General features: G+C 43.4%; 1 protein-coding gene across 6 annotated transcripts in view; it reads left to right on the forward strand.

Moving 5' to 3' along the window:
• The window catches only part of ADCYAP1R1 (ADCYAP receptor type I), a 1,274,377-nt gene that overhangs the window by 912,797 nt on the left and 349,082 nt on the right, over positions 1–12,498 (forward strand). For all 6 annotated transcript variants that reach the window (XM_069647708.1, XM_069647709.1, XM_069647714.1 and 3 more), the window contains exon 11: positions 3,344–3,413. In XM_069647708.1, the coding sequence (XP_069503809.1) occupies positions 3,344–3,413 (70 nt within the window). The remainder of the gene's footprint in view (positions 1–3,343; positions 3,414–12,498) is intronic.

The following is a 12,498-nucleotide window of genomic DNA, read 5'->3' on the forward strand; positions in this document are numbered from 1 at the left end:
ATACGTCTTAAGAGCATTGTAGTCTTGAATGAATGTATAACACTGAGACACACTCAGGAGTAAAACAAAGACATAATAACAACAGAGATGGCCACGGTAATCTCTTAAAAAAGCAAGTTGCTGGCCCAAATTGACTGGCTAACCTTTCCCCGGTGTCTCTTGTTCCACACTACTCTAAAGTGTTTGAAAGGGTTGCGTTCAACCTTCTTACCAATTTCTTAGACATTCCCAACCTTCGAGAACCCCATACAAGCAGGTTTCTGTCAATCCATTGAAACTGCTCTCATGAATCTCTCAAACTTCATCGCCTCTGCTAAGCACACCAACCTATCCTCTATCCTAATTCTCCTTGACCTGTTTGCTGCCATTGACACTGTTGATCGCTCTGATCTGCTTAATACTCTCGTTCTTCTCAGTATTCACAATCAAGCCCTTCCTGGATTGTAGCTAACTGACACCTCATTAATTCTCCTGAATCAACAATACCTCTCAACTCACTCCTCTAACTGTTGGTGTTCCACATAGCTCAGACTTAGGTATTCTCCTCTGTACACTCTACACCTCTGCTCTTGGGGCACTAATTTACTCCTATGGGTACCAACTCTTCACTTATGACTCCCAAATATTCTTATCTTTTCCTGATCTCTCCTCGGATTTCGCTATCAAAATTTCCAATTGTCTATCTTCCATTAAATATTGAATGGCTTTGTACTCTGTGATGTTAAACTGTACTACAACTGAGATGCTTTCCTTCCCCTGCAAATACTCTTTCTCATCTCTTCCCCTCCCTATCCAGTTCCCACCTAACACTACCTCCTATTCTCCTTCAGCTACAAACCTCAGTGTCATCTATGACCCTTCTCACACTTTGTCTACTTTCTTCTCCAAAACAGCAACAACAGCTTACCTCAATCTCCTAAATATTAGGAAAATCAGGCACCACCTTTCTTTGAACACCGCCAAGCATCTATTAACCACTCTTCTCTCTAAACTGGACTACTGTGCCAGCATCCTCTTTTGTCTCCCCAACTAAGTATTCTGTCCTCTCAACAAGATCATTAACTTCACTACCAGGACTTTCTTTGAAGTTCCTCACTTCGCACCTACTTCCTCATACAATCACCAGGCTGGATGGCGGACAATACAAAACAGGGCCAGATTTAAAAGTCTTCTCCTGGTTCACAAATCTATTTATAGTAAAGCACCACTGTATCTATCCTCCTCTATCCAACTCTACAAGCCTTCTTGTAATTTCCGCTCTGCCTCCTTGACTACCCTTGTGGCACCTTGTCCTTCCGGTGCTTCCACTCTTTCTCTGTTCTTGCTCCACTTGAATGGAATTCTGTTCCCCCGGACATCTGAGAATCAGTCCAAACAGTTTGCTTCAAAACCAAACTAAAAGCCTACCTCCTCACCTCCGGGTTATCCTCTTAGCCTACCTCGCACTTGCATTCTTGCATTCTAGCTAACATTTTTCGCTTGCCTCTAATCTCCCTCTGTCATTCGAATGCACCCCATTGTAAGAAGCTCACTGCTTCCCGTCAAATCTGATTTCTTATCTATTGTATGCTCTTTTGTGATCAAAAGTGCATTGTTCATCCTGCATATAAATAAATACATACATAAATTGAGACAATAAATAATATTGAATAATGTTGAAACACCTGTGTATAGGTGCGTTATAAATGCCTTAACATATCATATCATTGATCAGAAATTATAATTACCAAGATACTAAAGCATAATAGTAATTCATGAAAGGTACCATAAGCACACTCCAAACATGGGCTGAAACGAATGTTTTCAGCCCATAATCAGAGATGGTTGAGCACTCCACATACCCACCATCATTTGATCTCGATTGCCACTACTCCACCCCATTTCAACCCTCTCGTCCCCCTGACTGACACCCACTGACCCACCAAACAGACACCCCACAAATCCCCCACAGTGCACTTACTGCTCGCCCACCTCTGACTACAGTGCAGCCACCTCGCTCCCTCAACTAGTACATGGCTTTCAAGGATTTAGAAGTGACAACTGGTCATTCCATCTCCTTTAAACCCCAGTGGCAATTTTCTTTTGTAATGTTATTTTTTTAATTCCAAAGTGGCTACCGTGCCCTTTAACAAACAACACTAGTAGCACCCCGATCCCAGAAGAACTTGGTAGGAGATGAAAGAGATGAAATATGGTATGACTTTTTCCAAATCCTTGTGAATGATGCTTTTAATCAAAATATATCTCCGAAAGAGATGCACATTCAATAATGTTTCTGATCCAAGGTCGTCAGATATTGCCTTTTCATTGCCTGTCTTAATTCTACTGCTCTAATCATGTGAGGGACAACCGAACTTGCACACAAGCTGGCATCAAACATGAACCTGCATTATAGGCATTGAGATGTATTACAATGGTTCATGGTATGCATTGCTACTGTTGGCCTGAAACCAGATCATTTAGACACATTTTAGTGGTGCCATTTTTCAGTTTGGGGTACAACTGAGCATTTTCTAATTGTGCCTGATGCCATAACACAGAATACCCCCATAGAAACATTCTGGAGCAAGCAAGATAGTTCCTAGCAGCAGTGTAGTGGTCCAGTCTGGGATCACAATATGCCTTTTTATTTTTCTAAAGAGATGTACCACAGCAATCACTCATCTCTTTTTTTAACATATTTATTTTCGGGAAGATTATTTCATTAAAGACATTTGAACGCCTCCATTCGCCCCACAGGCTTTAGAGGAATTGTGGAGGTGAAGGCACACTCTGAGAATCGTGATCCTTGGTTGCCTTTCCCTTTCTTTCAACTGTCTTTTGTAACTGTTCTTTTCAATCTCAAAGAAAGAAAGCAAAACAAGCAGGGTGAGAATTAGAGTATGGACACAGAAAGAAGAGGAAAGAAAGGGAGATGCACACTTTCGAAGGAAGAAAAGAAGAGAAAATTATAGGAAGTGTGGCACGTGCTAGCGACCTTGGACCAAGTCTGTTTGTGCAAAGACTATGTACACATTAAGAAGTAGCAGTGAGTGGGTAATGATAAAAACAGGTTTACCAAAGTATGTTTGAGCACAAAAAAGAACAATTGTAGGGCAAAATAGGCACTGCATCCATGTCTGTATGGGATACACCTTACGTATTCCGTAATGGAGCTAGCGTACAGAACAATATGCGGTAAATAGAAGTATTCCCAGTATGGTTTATGTGATATGTAGTTTACTGTCATCATGTTGCATGAAATGCTAGCGTTTCTCACAGCACTTCAATATTACAGTGCATCAAAAGCAAAAATAGAGATTAAACTGCAAAAGATGTTCATAATCATTTTGTTTATCTTTAGCTGCTGGGATATGAATGACAACACAGCATTGTGGTGGGTGATCAAAGGCCCTGTGATTGCATCAATAATGGTAAGCTTAATTATTGTTCAAATAATCGTATACTAGGTTTTAGAAATCAATACATGGAAATGTCATCTGTTACAACAAAGTAGAGATAATGGACCTGACACAATCCAGGCGGTAGAGGGTTAACGGTGCCAGTAGAGCTGCCGGCGCCGATACCCTCTACCACCTCATTACGAGGTCTGCTCGCAGGTCCCGCTAAGGACGTCTGGTTAACCAGGCGTCCTTAGCGGGACCCGCTAGCAGACCAAGATGCTAACAACGGGCCCGTCATTAAAGGGCCCATTGTTAGCATCCTCCCCATTCCCATTGTTCCCTATGGGGGCTCAAATGGGAATGTGGATGTAGCGGGTCCGGGTCCCGGGTCAGAGAATTACTGGGCCCTCCAAGGTCACAATGGCCCAGTAATTCCCCATTCCAGGAACCGCTAAAAGCGGCATGGCTACCTCCATACTCGTAATGAGGCCCAATGTCTTAGAAGGTTTATTCCTTCTTTCATGCATAGATATGATGATGTGCCTTGAATCGCTAGTGAACATCAAAGAATATGGTACATGTATATCACTATTCAAATACTCTATGTTCTAACCTTCTAAGCCATGTAAATGTCCTACTATATAGAGTACTATTTTATTAAAGAACTTAAAACTGATCCATAATACTGCCTGGTAGAGGCTGTGCTCTAACTTTTTAAATTAAGCTATGAAGCCAAAACATCCCCATATTTGTGAATTAAGAAGTGTCTTGTTAGTTTTCATGAGTAAACTCAATGTCTCACTGTTAGCAGACAACACCATGTTTTCTATATTTCGAAATGTTGCCCTTTTCTGATACCCAAATGCAGTCTCCGCTAAGGCTTTCAGTCTGCGAAAACCATTTTGACAGCATGTTCTATTTTCCTTAAATGAAGGGTCAGTCGTAATCAGGCCAAGCAAGTCTGACCTAAACAAGTGTACTTAAGGCAAAATCCCACTATCTACAATAGGAACCACAGTGGTATCATTACCCATGCTCTTGTGATAGCTTTCTCACATGTAGTTCTATTTCCTAGATGGACTTTTTAATATACATTAAGGGCTGGTTCACGGAGCGCTTTACAATGGGATTGCACCATTATAAAACGCTTCTGTGGATCGGGCTCTAAATCCCAAAGCTACATTTGGTGACTTTGTGGATGTTTGTGTATCCTTGACCTATAGCGTGATATGCAGTGATGAGGAAGTGGTGACTAGAAACCAACAACAACCAAGAATTGTGCGACAAAGTAAATGCATCTATTGAATGGAGACCAACAAGGGGAGGCAAATAAGCTTTAACACAAACAGAGGAAGCGCTTCTATATATATCATTCAGCTTGGGTCACAGACATGTGTGTGACCTTTAAATATACCTGTGCCATTGTCTTGAGCTGCTAAGGGCACTTGTTTCTTACTCCATACCAAGGCAAACAAAGCCAAACGCATTCCCAAGTACTTATCGCAAGTGATTTAAAGCAGGCTGCGCCATTGTGCTGGCTTTGGAGTATAACCATTGTGTCCTTTTTTGGTCTGATAGGAGCTTTCTCTCTCTGCCAGAACTTTTTTTTTTTATTTGCCTTTATATGTTACAATTAAACATTTTAGCAAAAGAAAAAAGAAAAGAAGAAAAACAGCATTGCAGCGCAGCAGCCATCGTACAACTATCAACCACTGTTACTCAGTCCGTGACCATCATCATTTCATTCTTCTACTAAATAGAAAGTCAAAAAAAAAGAGAAAGAAAAAGAACCGAAACATAGGATTCTGAGTTATTCTAGAAAATTAATATTGCTTGGATCGTTTGTCTCCTTAGAATTAGAATTAGAGACGTTATGCTAGATCTTAATAGGCCTGCAGCACTGAATAATTCTCCATTTTCGGTTCAAGCACCTTCCTATAAAATTGGACCACAGCTATCAGCAGAGACGTTTGTGTTCCACCAATTAGCCGCTGCCACCAGTCATCCATACGATAACATCTTGAATTTCTCTGCAAATCGGTCAAAACCGGTCAAAATACCCCTTTCTCTGCTTGGTAAAATGTGGGCAAATCATAAACAGATGGTACACATTTTCTATAATTTCAGAGTTATTGCAGAATCTGCAGCCAGCTGAAACTTTATCAAACTTAGCTTGCGCCATATTGATTTCATTGGTGTGGCACAGGTTGAGTCGTAGTCTCATGAAGGTTGACCTTAGTTTTGGGCTTGGACATTTCTGCAGGTATGGTTGAATCATGCTTTGTTTCCTTATCTCCCTTGCCAGTTGTGTATGGAGTTTTAGCTTTCCCACATCTTCTGCCAGAACCTTTTCACCTATAAGTTTGAACTGGAGTAAGACACCCTTCAACCTCCCGATGGTTTCGGCCCACAATGCCAATACGCCCCAGCCAGCATAGTTAATGCTGAGTGATCATGGGGGGTGTAGGCCGAAACATCGGTAGGTTTGACAGGATGACTACTTCTGCATTAGCTGGCCCCTGTACTCACCAGCTGCTCTGTGATGCACCGTGGCGAAGGCTCTGTTATAGAATGGGCCATTTTGGAGACACTATGGTAAATGTGTACGTTGAAGGAGAGTTGCAAAATGCTGTGTCTAGTGTCTCCCTTTGCCTGTATTTTTTCTAGATATGTTCTGCATCTTATCAATGATTCTTAATTTGTGTAAAGGCAGTAGGTTGCTCTGGGATGCATGGCTGAGTACATCTCGGCTAATCCTCTGTTATGAGATCTGCCGATATGCTGTAGCCATGGGCGAGAGCTGTAGAATGAGCTGAAAGCGACTGTAATTGTCTGTGTGGGCCCATTAACGTGAATCCTTTCAAGGCAGCATATTTATGAGTTATGAATTTAAATTTAATATCGAAGAAGAGCAAATAAAAAGGAATTATTATTCCTCGCTTGAAAACATTCTGTTTCACCGTATTTCTAATCATAGTTTGGGATCTTAGCAGTAGAAGTCTAAGGCATTTAAAAAATGCCCACTGTCTCATGCGTTTGATGATCATAGTCCGCTCTCTCCCACGGGAGAGCAGGGTGTGTTACTATAAATCTGGCAGAGCAGGCAACATTGCTGGAGCAGCGCTGCAGACCCTGGAGACCAGACCCTGGTGTGCACGTCCAAAGAAACAGAATGCTACTTGGTTTCACATGTCCGTTTTGGCATGACCTCAAACAATGCGTCTGCATGTTTGTTTATGTACATGCTTACCTTCTGAATGTTACTGCATGTATGTAATACAACGTGGTTGTTTATTTTTTGTTTAGGATATGTGGGTCTTTGCGCCATGACTGAGTAGTTGTACATGACTGTGAGAAAATAAATGCACACGCACACTCCATCTTGATATTTTTCACATGGGCAACACGATTAGCACACGGCACACAGAAGGAGTGCACACATCAGAAGATGCATTTCAAGGACAGAGGCCGGGGGCACAAGTAGCACACGAAGCACATATGACTTCACAAAAGTTGTACATGGGCGTGTCACAAGAGGTGCACACAGGTCACACAATTCACACACCCCTTTTCATAAAGAGCGGTGGTGCTGTCCTGGAATGAGCACAACCATGCTGTCAGGGAAATATAAAGGATTGTCTAGTATATGCTAGTGATTTGTGCTGTTATGTTGCATGCAATGTTATATTAATTCACATTTGTCACCTGGAAACATTCCACCATGTTTGCTCTTAACCGCAATTATTAGGCACCTGCAGATCAGATAGATAAATGGCACCTGTGGCTTTCTACATTCACGTGACCTCGCGTGAAGTCAGTACTAACTAGCAATGAACATTTCACTCTCCCATCCTAAACAACACTGCGACCCCTCTACACCAATATAAGAGTGGAACACTCAATATAACGTGTGGAGACATACACTTTCCTGAAAAAGGTGGAGATTAATGCCCAGCTGTTCCTCAAAATCACTAACACCATTTTCAACTCTCAAAGCAGTTGACGAGGTCCTAAGCCAAACATAAAGCGGTGTATATATAGTACTCCAACCAGGTTTCATTTGCCAAAGACCTTAGAGTTCTGTCTTACAGATGTGCTGTCAATGTGGCCTTGATATAAATGCATGTCCTCTTTAATAGGGTGGCTCCCAGAGCACAACACTGAACAGTGGCTTCTGAAAGCACAACACTGCAGTTCCAGAAGGTCAAAACAGACCCATCTCAATTGGAGAGCTCTCCAGATGGATAGTACTACCTGGTGTCTGCCAGCACTATCTCACTCTTGGTTAACAGTATCACACATCTCCTAAAATGGCACAACGTGTTTTTGGTGTTCAAGAGCTTTCTCGCGACCCTGGTTGTTCCATATAGCAGGACAGGACCAGCCTGGACCAGAAACCAGTGTGTGTGGCACACAATAATACAACACTCAACACTCAGTGGATCTTTGGCCTCAAAAAGCAGCACGTATAGCCTCCGTCATTCATGTCAATACATGTACAGTGCCCTACATTGCAAATGGTATATAGCATCCAAATCAAAACGAACATTGCACAATCATCACCATCCTATTGTACATGACCTCAGGACTACTGAATGGCTAGACCTTTATTGCCACAAACACAAATGAAATGTACCATACACCTGAGACGTATCTTTTATCACTTGCCTCTAATAACTTTTAACACTCTAAGTAAACAAAAGGTGGACAAAAACAGAAACAAAAAGGTCCTTCGGCTCACCTTCTCGGGCAGCAGCAGTCTTCTGCGGTTTACTTGTTCAGTGGCTCCTCCCCAAGCTGTTCCTAACCATGCCTTCTTTCACATTCCCCCACAGGCCAGCACTGAGCCAGTCCCGGCAGATTGTGTATAGCAGTGCTTGGGGAGGCCATCTCAGCCTACCCTGCACACCTCCATACAGTGTCATGATTCAACACCTATGCACCTATGCACCTATGCTTGTCGAGGGAGCCGAACATGGCACAGGCTCTCTCTCTCTCTCTCTCTCTCTTTCTCTCTCTCTCTCTCTCTCTCTCTCTCTCTCTCCCTGCTCTCGCCTGAGGAATTCACGCATTTGCTGTCCTTCCTTTTGATTCTCCCCATGGCACTCCTCAATTACCCACCTCTACCATGAGGAAGGCAGGTGTTTTTGTTGCTGCTCCTCCCACTCTTGTAATGCAGCCTGGACTTACATACAGCTCTGACTCCTCTTACTAACATGGCCTGGTGGTCGCACCACATTTTGGTGCTCAGCTGCCTGTTTCTTGAGCTGGAACAGCAATGGGCCTCATTACAACCCAGGCGTTAAGGGGTTAACGGCGCCGTAAAAGGTGTCGGCGCTGTTAAACCCTTAACGCCTGATTACGAGGTCCCTTTGCGGGTTGCACTTTAACCCCTGCTTTTAGCAGGCGTTAAAAAACCAACCCGCAAAGGGAGCTAGGAGCTAATTATGGCACCGTAATTTACGGTGCCGTAATTAGCGCCTTCCCCATTCCCATTGAGCCCTATGGGGCAAAAATGGGAATGGGGAAGGGCCATGGCGGCATGGGGAATTACCGCCCCGCCAACCTCAGAATGGGGTGGTAATTCCCCATTCCGCCATGGCGGAGTCGGTAAGTTACCGGCATGGACCATGGTGCTATTAGCACCATGGTCCAACGCCTGGGTCGTAATGAGGCCCAATGTGTCCAAAATTCTCAACATCCCCTGTGCTGTCCAGATGATGTTGTCTTCCCCAGGCCATGCTGATGCTCTGACCTAGAATGAAGGACTTGTGCTTGTTCCTCTCCACACCCAAGCCCCCTGGCACGGGTCCTTTGATTTTGGACCACATGACTGACTCCTCAAGGCACTGAAGTACACCTGAAGGGACAGCCCCCTACGGAAATGACTTTCACATGTTTTCCTTCTTCTCCCGACTCTCAATGATCTCTTGACAACCGTTGTTGCACTGTCCCATCCGCCCATACACCACAAGAGGGGTCACCATCTAATTGTTCACCCCTTAGTTCGATATTTCAGTGTTCCATGCATCCCCCACGGAAGGAGGGTCCATGGTGGAGTCCTTCACCAACACTGGCCAGCTGCATTGCATAATACTAAGTAAAAGCTAACTATAGCAATAGGAATTCAATGGTGCAAGGTGTGTGTGTGTGTGTGTGTGCTCGCTTGATGTTAAATTGTGGACTCCAGTGGTCGAAGTGTACGAAAGGAAGTACTGAAACTATGTTCCCTGCTGGCCTGCCCCAGCTCCCCACAAACCATATTACCCCGCTCCCTCCCATGAGCAATAAATCCCCGAAACAAGCCCACCTGCTATTAAAGGGAATGTTTAGTGCAGTGCACTGAAGTGCAAGTTTCAACTTCTAACACTTTTAAAAACAAAACTAACATTTATAAATATAGGAACAGTAACACTTGTTTACAAAAGTAGAGGAGAACGGCTTGCAACCGCTCCCGCCCACTTCCAACACTGGTGGGCTGCCATGGTCTCATTCCGCACATACAGGACCTTTGCTATACTTTATAACCTCTTTAAGGTTTGGCACAATAGAGCTAGGGTCTTCCCCAAAGCAGGACCAGACGGTGGCAGGGGGAATGAGAAAAGGGCAGGGATAATATGGCCAGATCATTAAGCTGAAGGGGGAAGAATCTACCGAATGCTCAGTCAGACCACAGAGACTCCCCTCCTCGAGCTCTGCCTGAACGCTAAATCCACTGCATGCGCACCAAACTGTGCGTGCGCTACAGTCAATCATCAGGTATTGGACCACGGAAAACCTGCATCTTTTTTTCTTATATAGAGAAGAAATGTTCAGGTCAACCTAGCCCACAGTTGGTACTGAGACACTTATTTCTAGAGGTAGCAAGGCCCTAGGCAAATCCATATGGCAGGAAACACATTTGGAGAAAGGCTATCGTGATTATTTTGTGAAAATCTCGTTTTGCATTTAAGTTGCCCCATAATGCTAACGTAAGGTTAGGTGACAGTACGTGGTCTAGGCATGCATTTTGATCCCAGTTGCCCTATGGGACGACTTGCAAAGGACATTGGGCCTCATTACAACTCTGGTGGTAGCCGTGCCAGTAAAGCCGCACAGCTGCCTCCAGAGTTTCAATTTTATCAGCACCCGCGAATGGGCAAGACCCAGGTAATGCCGAGTTCAGCAGTCTCGATAATTGCCCATTTGCCGGTGCCGGCAATAAGGGACTCCTCATCCCCATTCAGCCCCATAGGGCTGAATGGGAATGGGGAGCTCAAATGCACCGGCACCATTCAGAATGGTGCCGGTGCATCCGACATTCTGTGCTCGCGGGTGCCGCTCTGCCCTCCAGGTCAGACCTGGCGGGCTGACAGGCGCCCGCAAGCACATCTCATAATATGGTGGCCAGTATGCTTACCGGTACCGTACTTCCCGGACTGCCATGCTTGTAATGAGGCCCATTATCTTCCTGTAGTTCTAATAGTAGTTAAACTCAAATTTGCCCATTTTACCAACTTACGTGCCGGGTCTACTTCAGGTAACACAGAAGCCTGTGTTTTCATTAGGTTATTAGAGCCTTGCTCAAAGGATTCATAAATGTTATATGGGTTGGCTTGTGGTTGCTCTCATGCCTCTGCATGACTCCAAAGTCTATTACCAGGCCCCAAACCCTACCCAAAATCAGGTTGCAGTCAATCAAGAATGATGTTTCTGGTCCACAAAACTTATTCTTAGATGGTCGATCCCCCCAAAATGACCATTACATGCTCTGAGCCAGAATCCATACAATTTCCTGGTCCTATCCAGAGCACTCACATGAGTTCTTGATTGAGATAAGGCCATCGATTGGGGGCAGTCGCAGATCTCATCCTGTTCCTCCCAGAGACCCTCAAGCTCTTTCAGGGGCTCGAGTTGCACTTTAAAGTCCCTCATTAGTAGAATTTGGATTTTATTGGGGTTATGTCAATCCCAATCCTCAATGGGTTTCTAAATTGAGTCAATATCTCTTGACCTGTTGTTGATATTGGGACAGGTATTGAGGTTGAAGAGTATAATGTAGAGATCTTTATGAGCATTAATTTTATCAGAAACAATGTGAAAGTTAATATCATCAGCTGTTAATATCATGGGGTGGTTTTTATTATGTGTATGGGTCATGATTACTTCCTTTTCCCCCACAACTTTATCAACTCATTTAGCCGGCATATTTTCCAATTGCCAGTTTATTATTCAGAATGCTGTTTCAATAGAAAATATAAAAATTCAGAGGGCAAAAAATAATTATTTTTCATATAAACAAAGGTCCTGGGGACATGACTGGGTATCATTCTACTCAGCTGTCCCTTCCATTAACTGGGTGATTTATGCATATACATCACCTTGCTGGGAATTGCATCAGAACTCTTGCCTACTACAAGACAATACTGTCATTAGTTATATTACACGTATAAAAGGCAGAGTAGAACATTCTGCTAGTACTATTAACACCATATGACTTTAATCAGTCTCTCTGAAATCCAAACTAAGACCAGTTAAGAGGAGGACAATCCAATCTTATTCCATAAATAATGTGCAGAATATTTCAAAGACCCTGCCCACTTGAGTCTTTACAAGAAACAGGTGCCCATCACTATGACAGAGTGGCAGACAAAGAAACAGCTAAAAATGCAGGGCAGAATCATTCATGAGGGATAAGCAATTTATTGTAATAATAACTGTCAAACATTCCTGGTCAATTTGACAATGAATAAATAAAGGAAACTATGTAAGAAATAGAAAGACAATGGCTCATATTATGCATTTTGGTGGTGGGGTAAAATAAGTGGCAGTAATTCCGATACTGACACTTTTTGGCATTTCCAGCCATACCACAACCTCTACTGATGCTGAAAGTAAATCCCCCACTTTAAGGCCAAACATAGGTGGATACACCAGTGAAGAATTACTGGTTCTGGTAAATCCACCAAAATCCCAATGGATCCTATAATTCCTAACTTGGGCGACCCTCTGGCACTAACACAAATTGGTTTGTTGGTACTTCAAATGTACAATTGTGGAGTTACTGCAAATGTAGACCTCCACAACATGAACAAACAAGGGTTACACTGAAGCAACACATGATGTTGAACAAAAA

Source organism: Ambystoma mexicanum, chromosome 2q (genome assembly GCF_040938575.1).
Source record: "Ambystoma mexicanum isolate Mex_15411 chromosome 2q, UKY_AmexF1_1, whole genome shotgun sequence".
NCBI lineage: Eukaryota > Metazoa > Chordata > Amphibia > Caudata > Ambystomatidae > Ambystoma > Ambystoma mexicanum.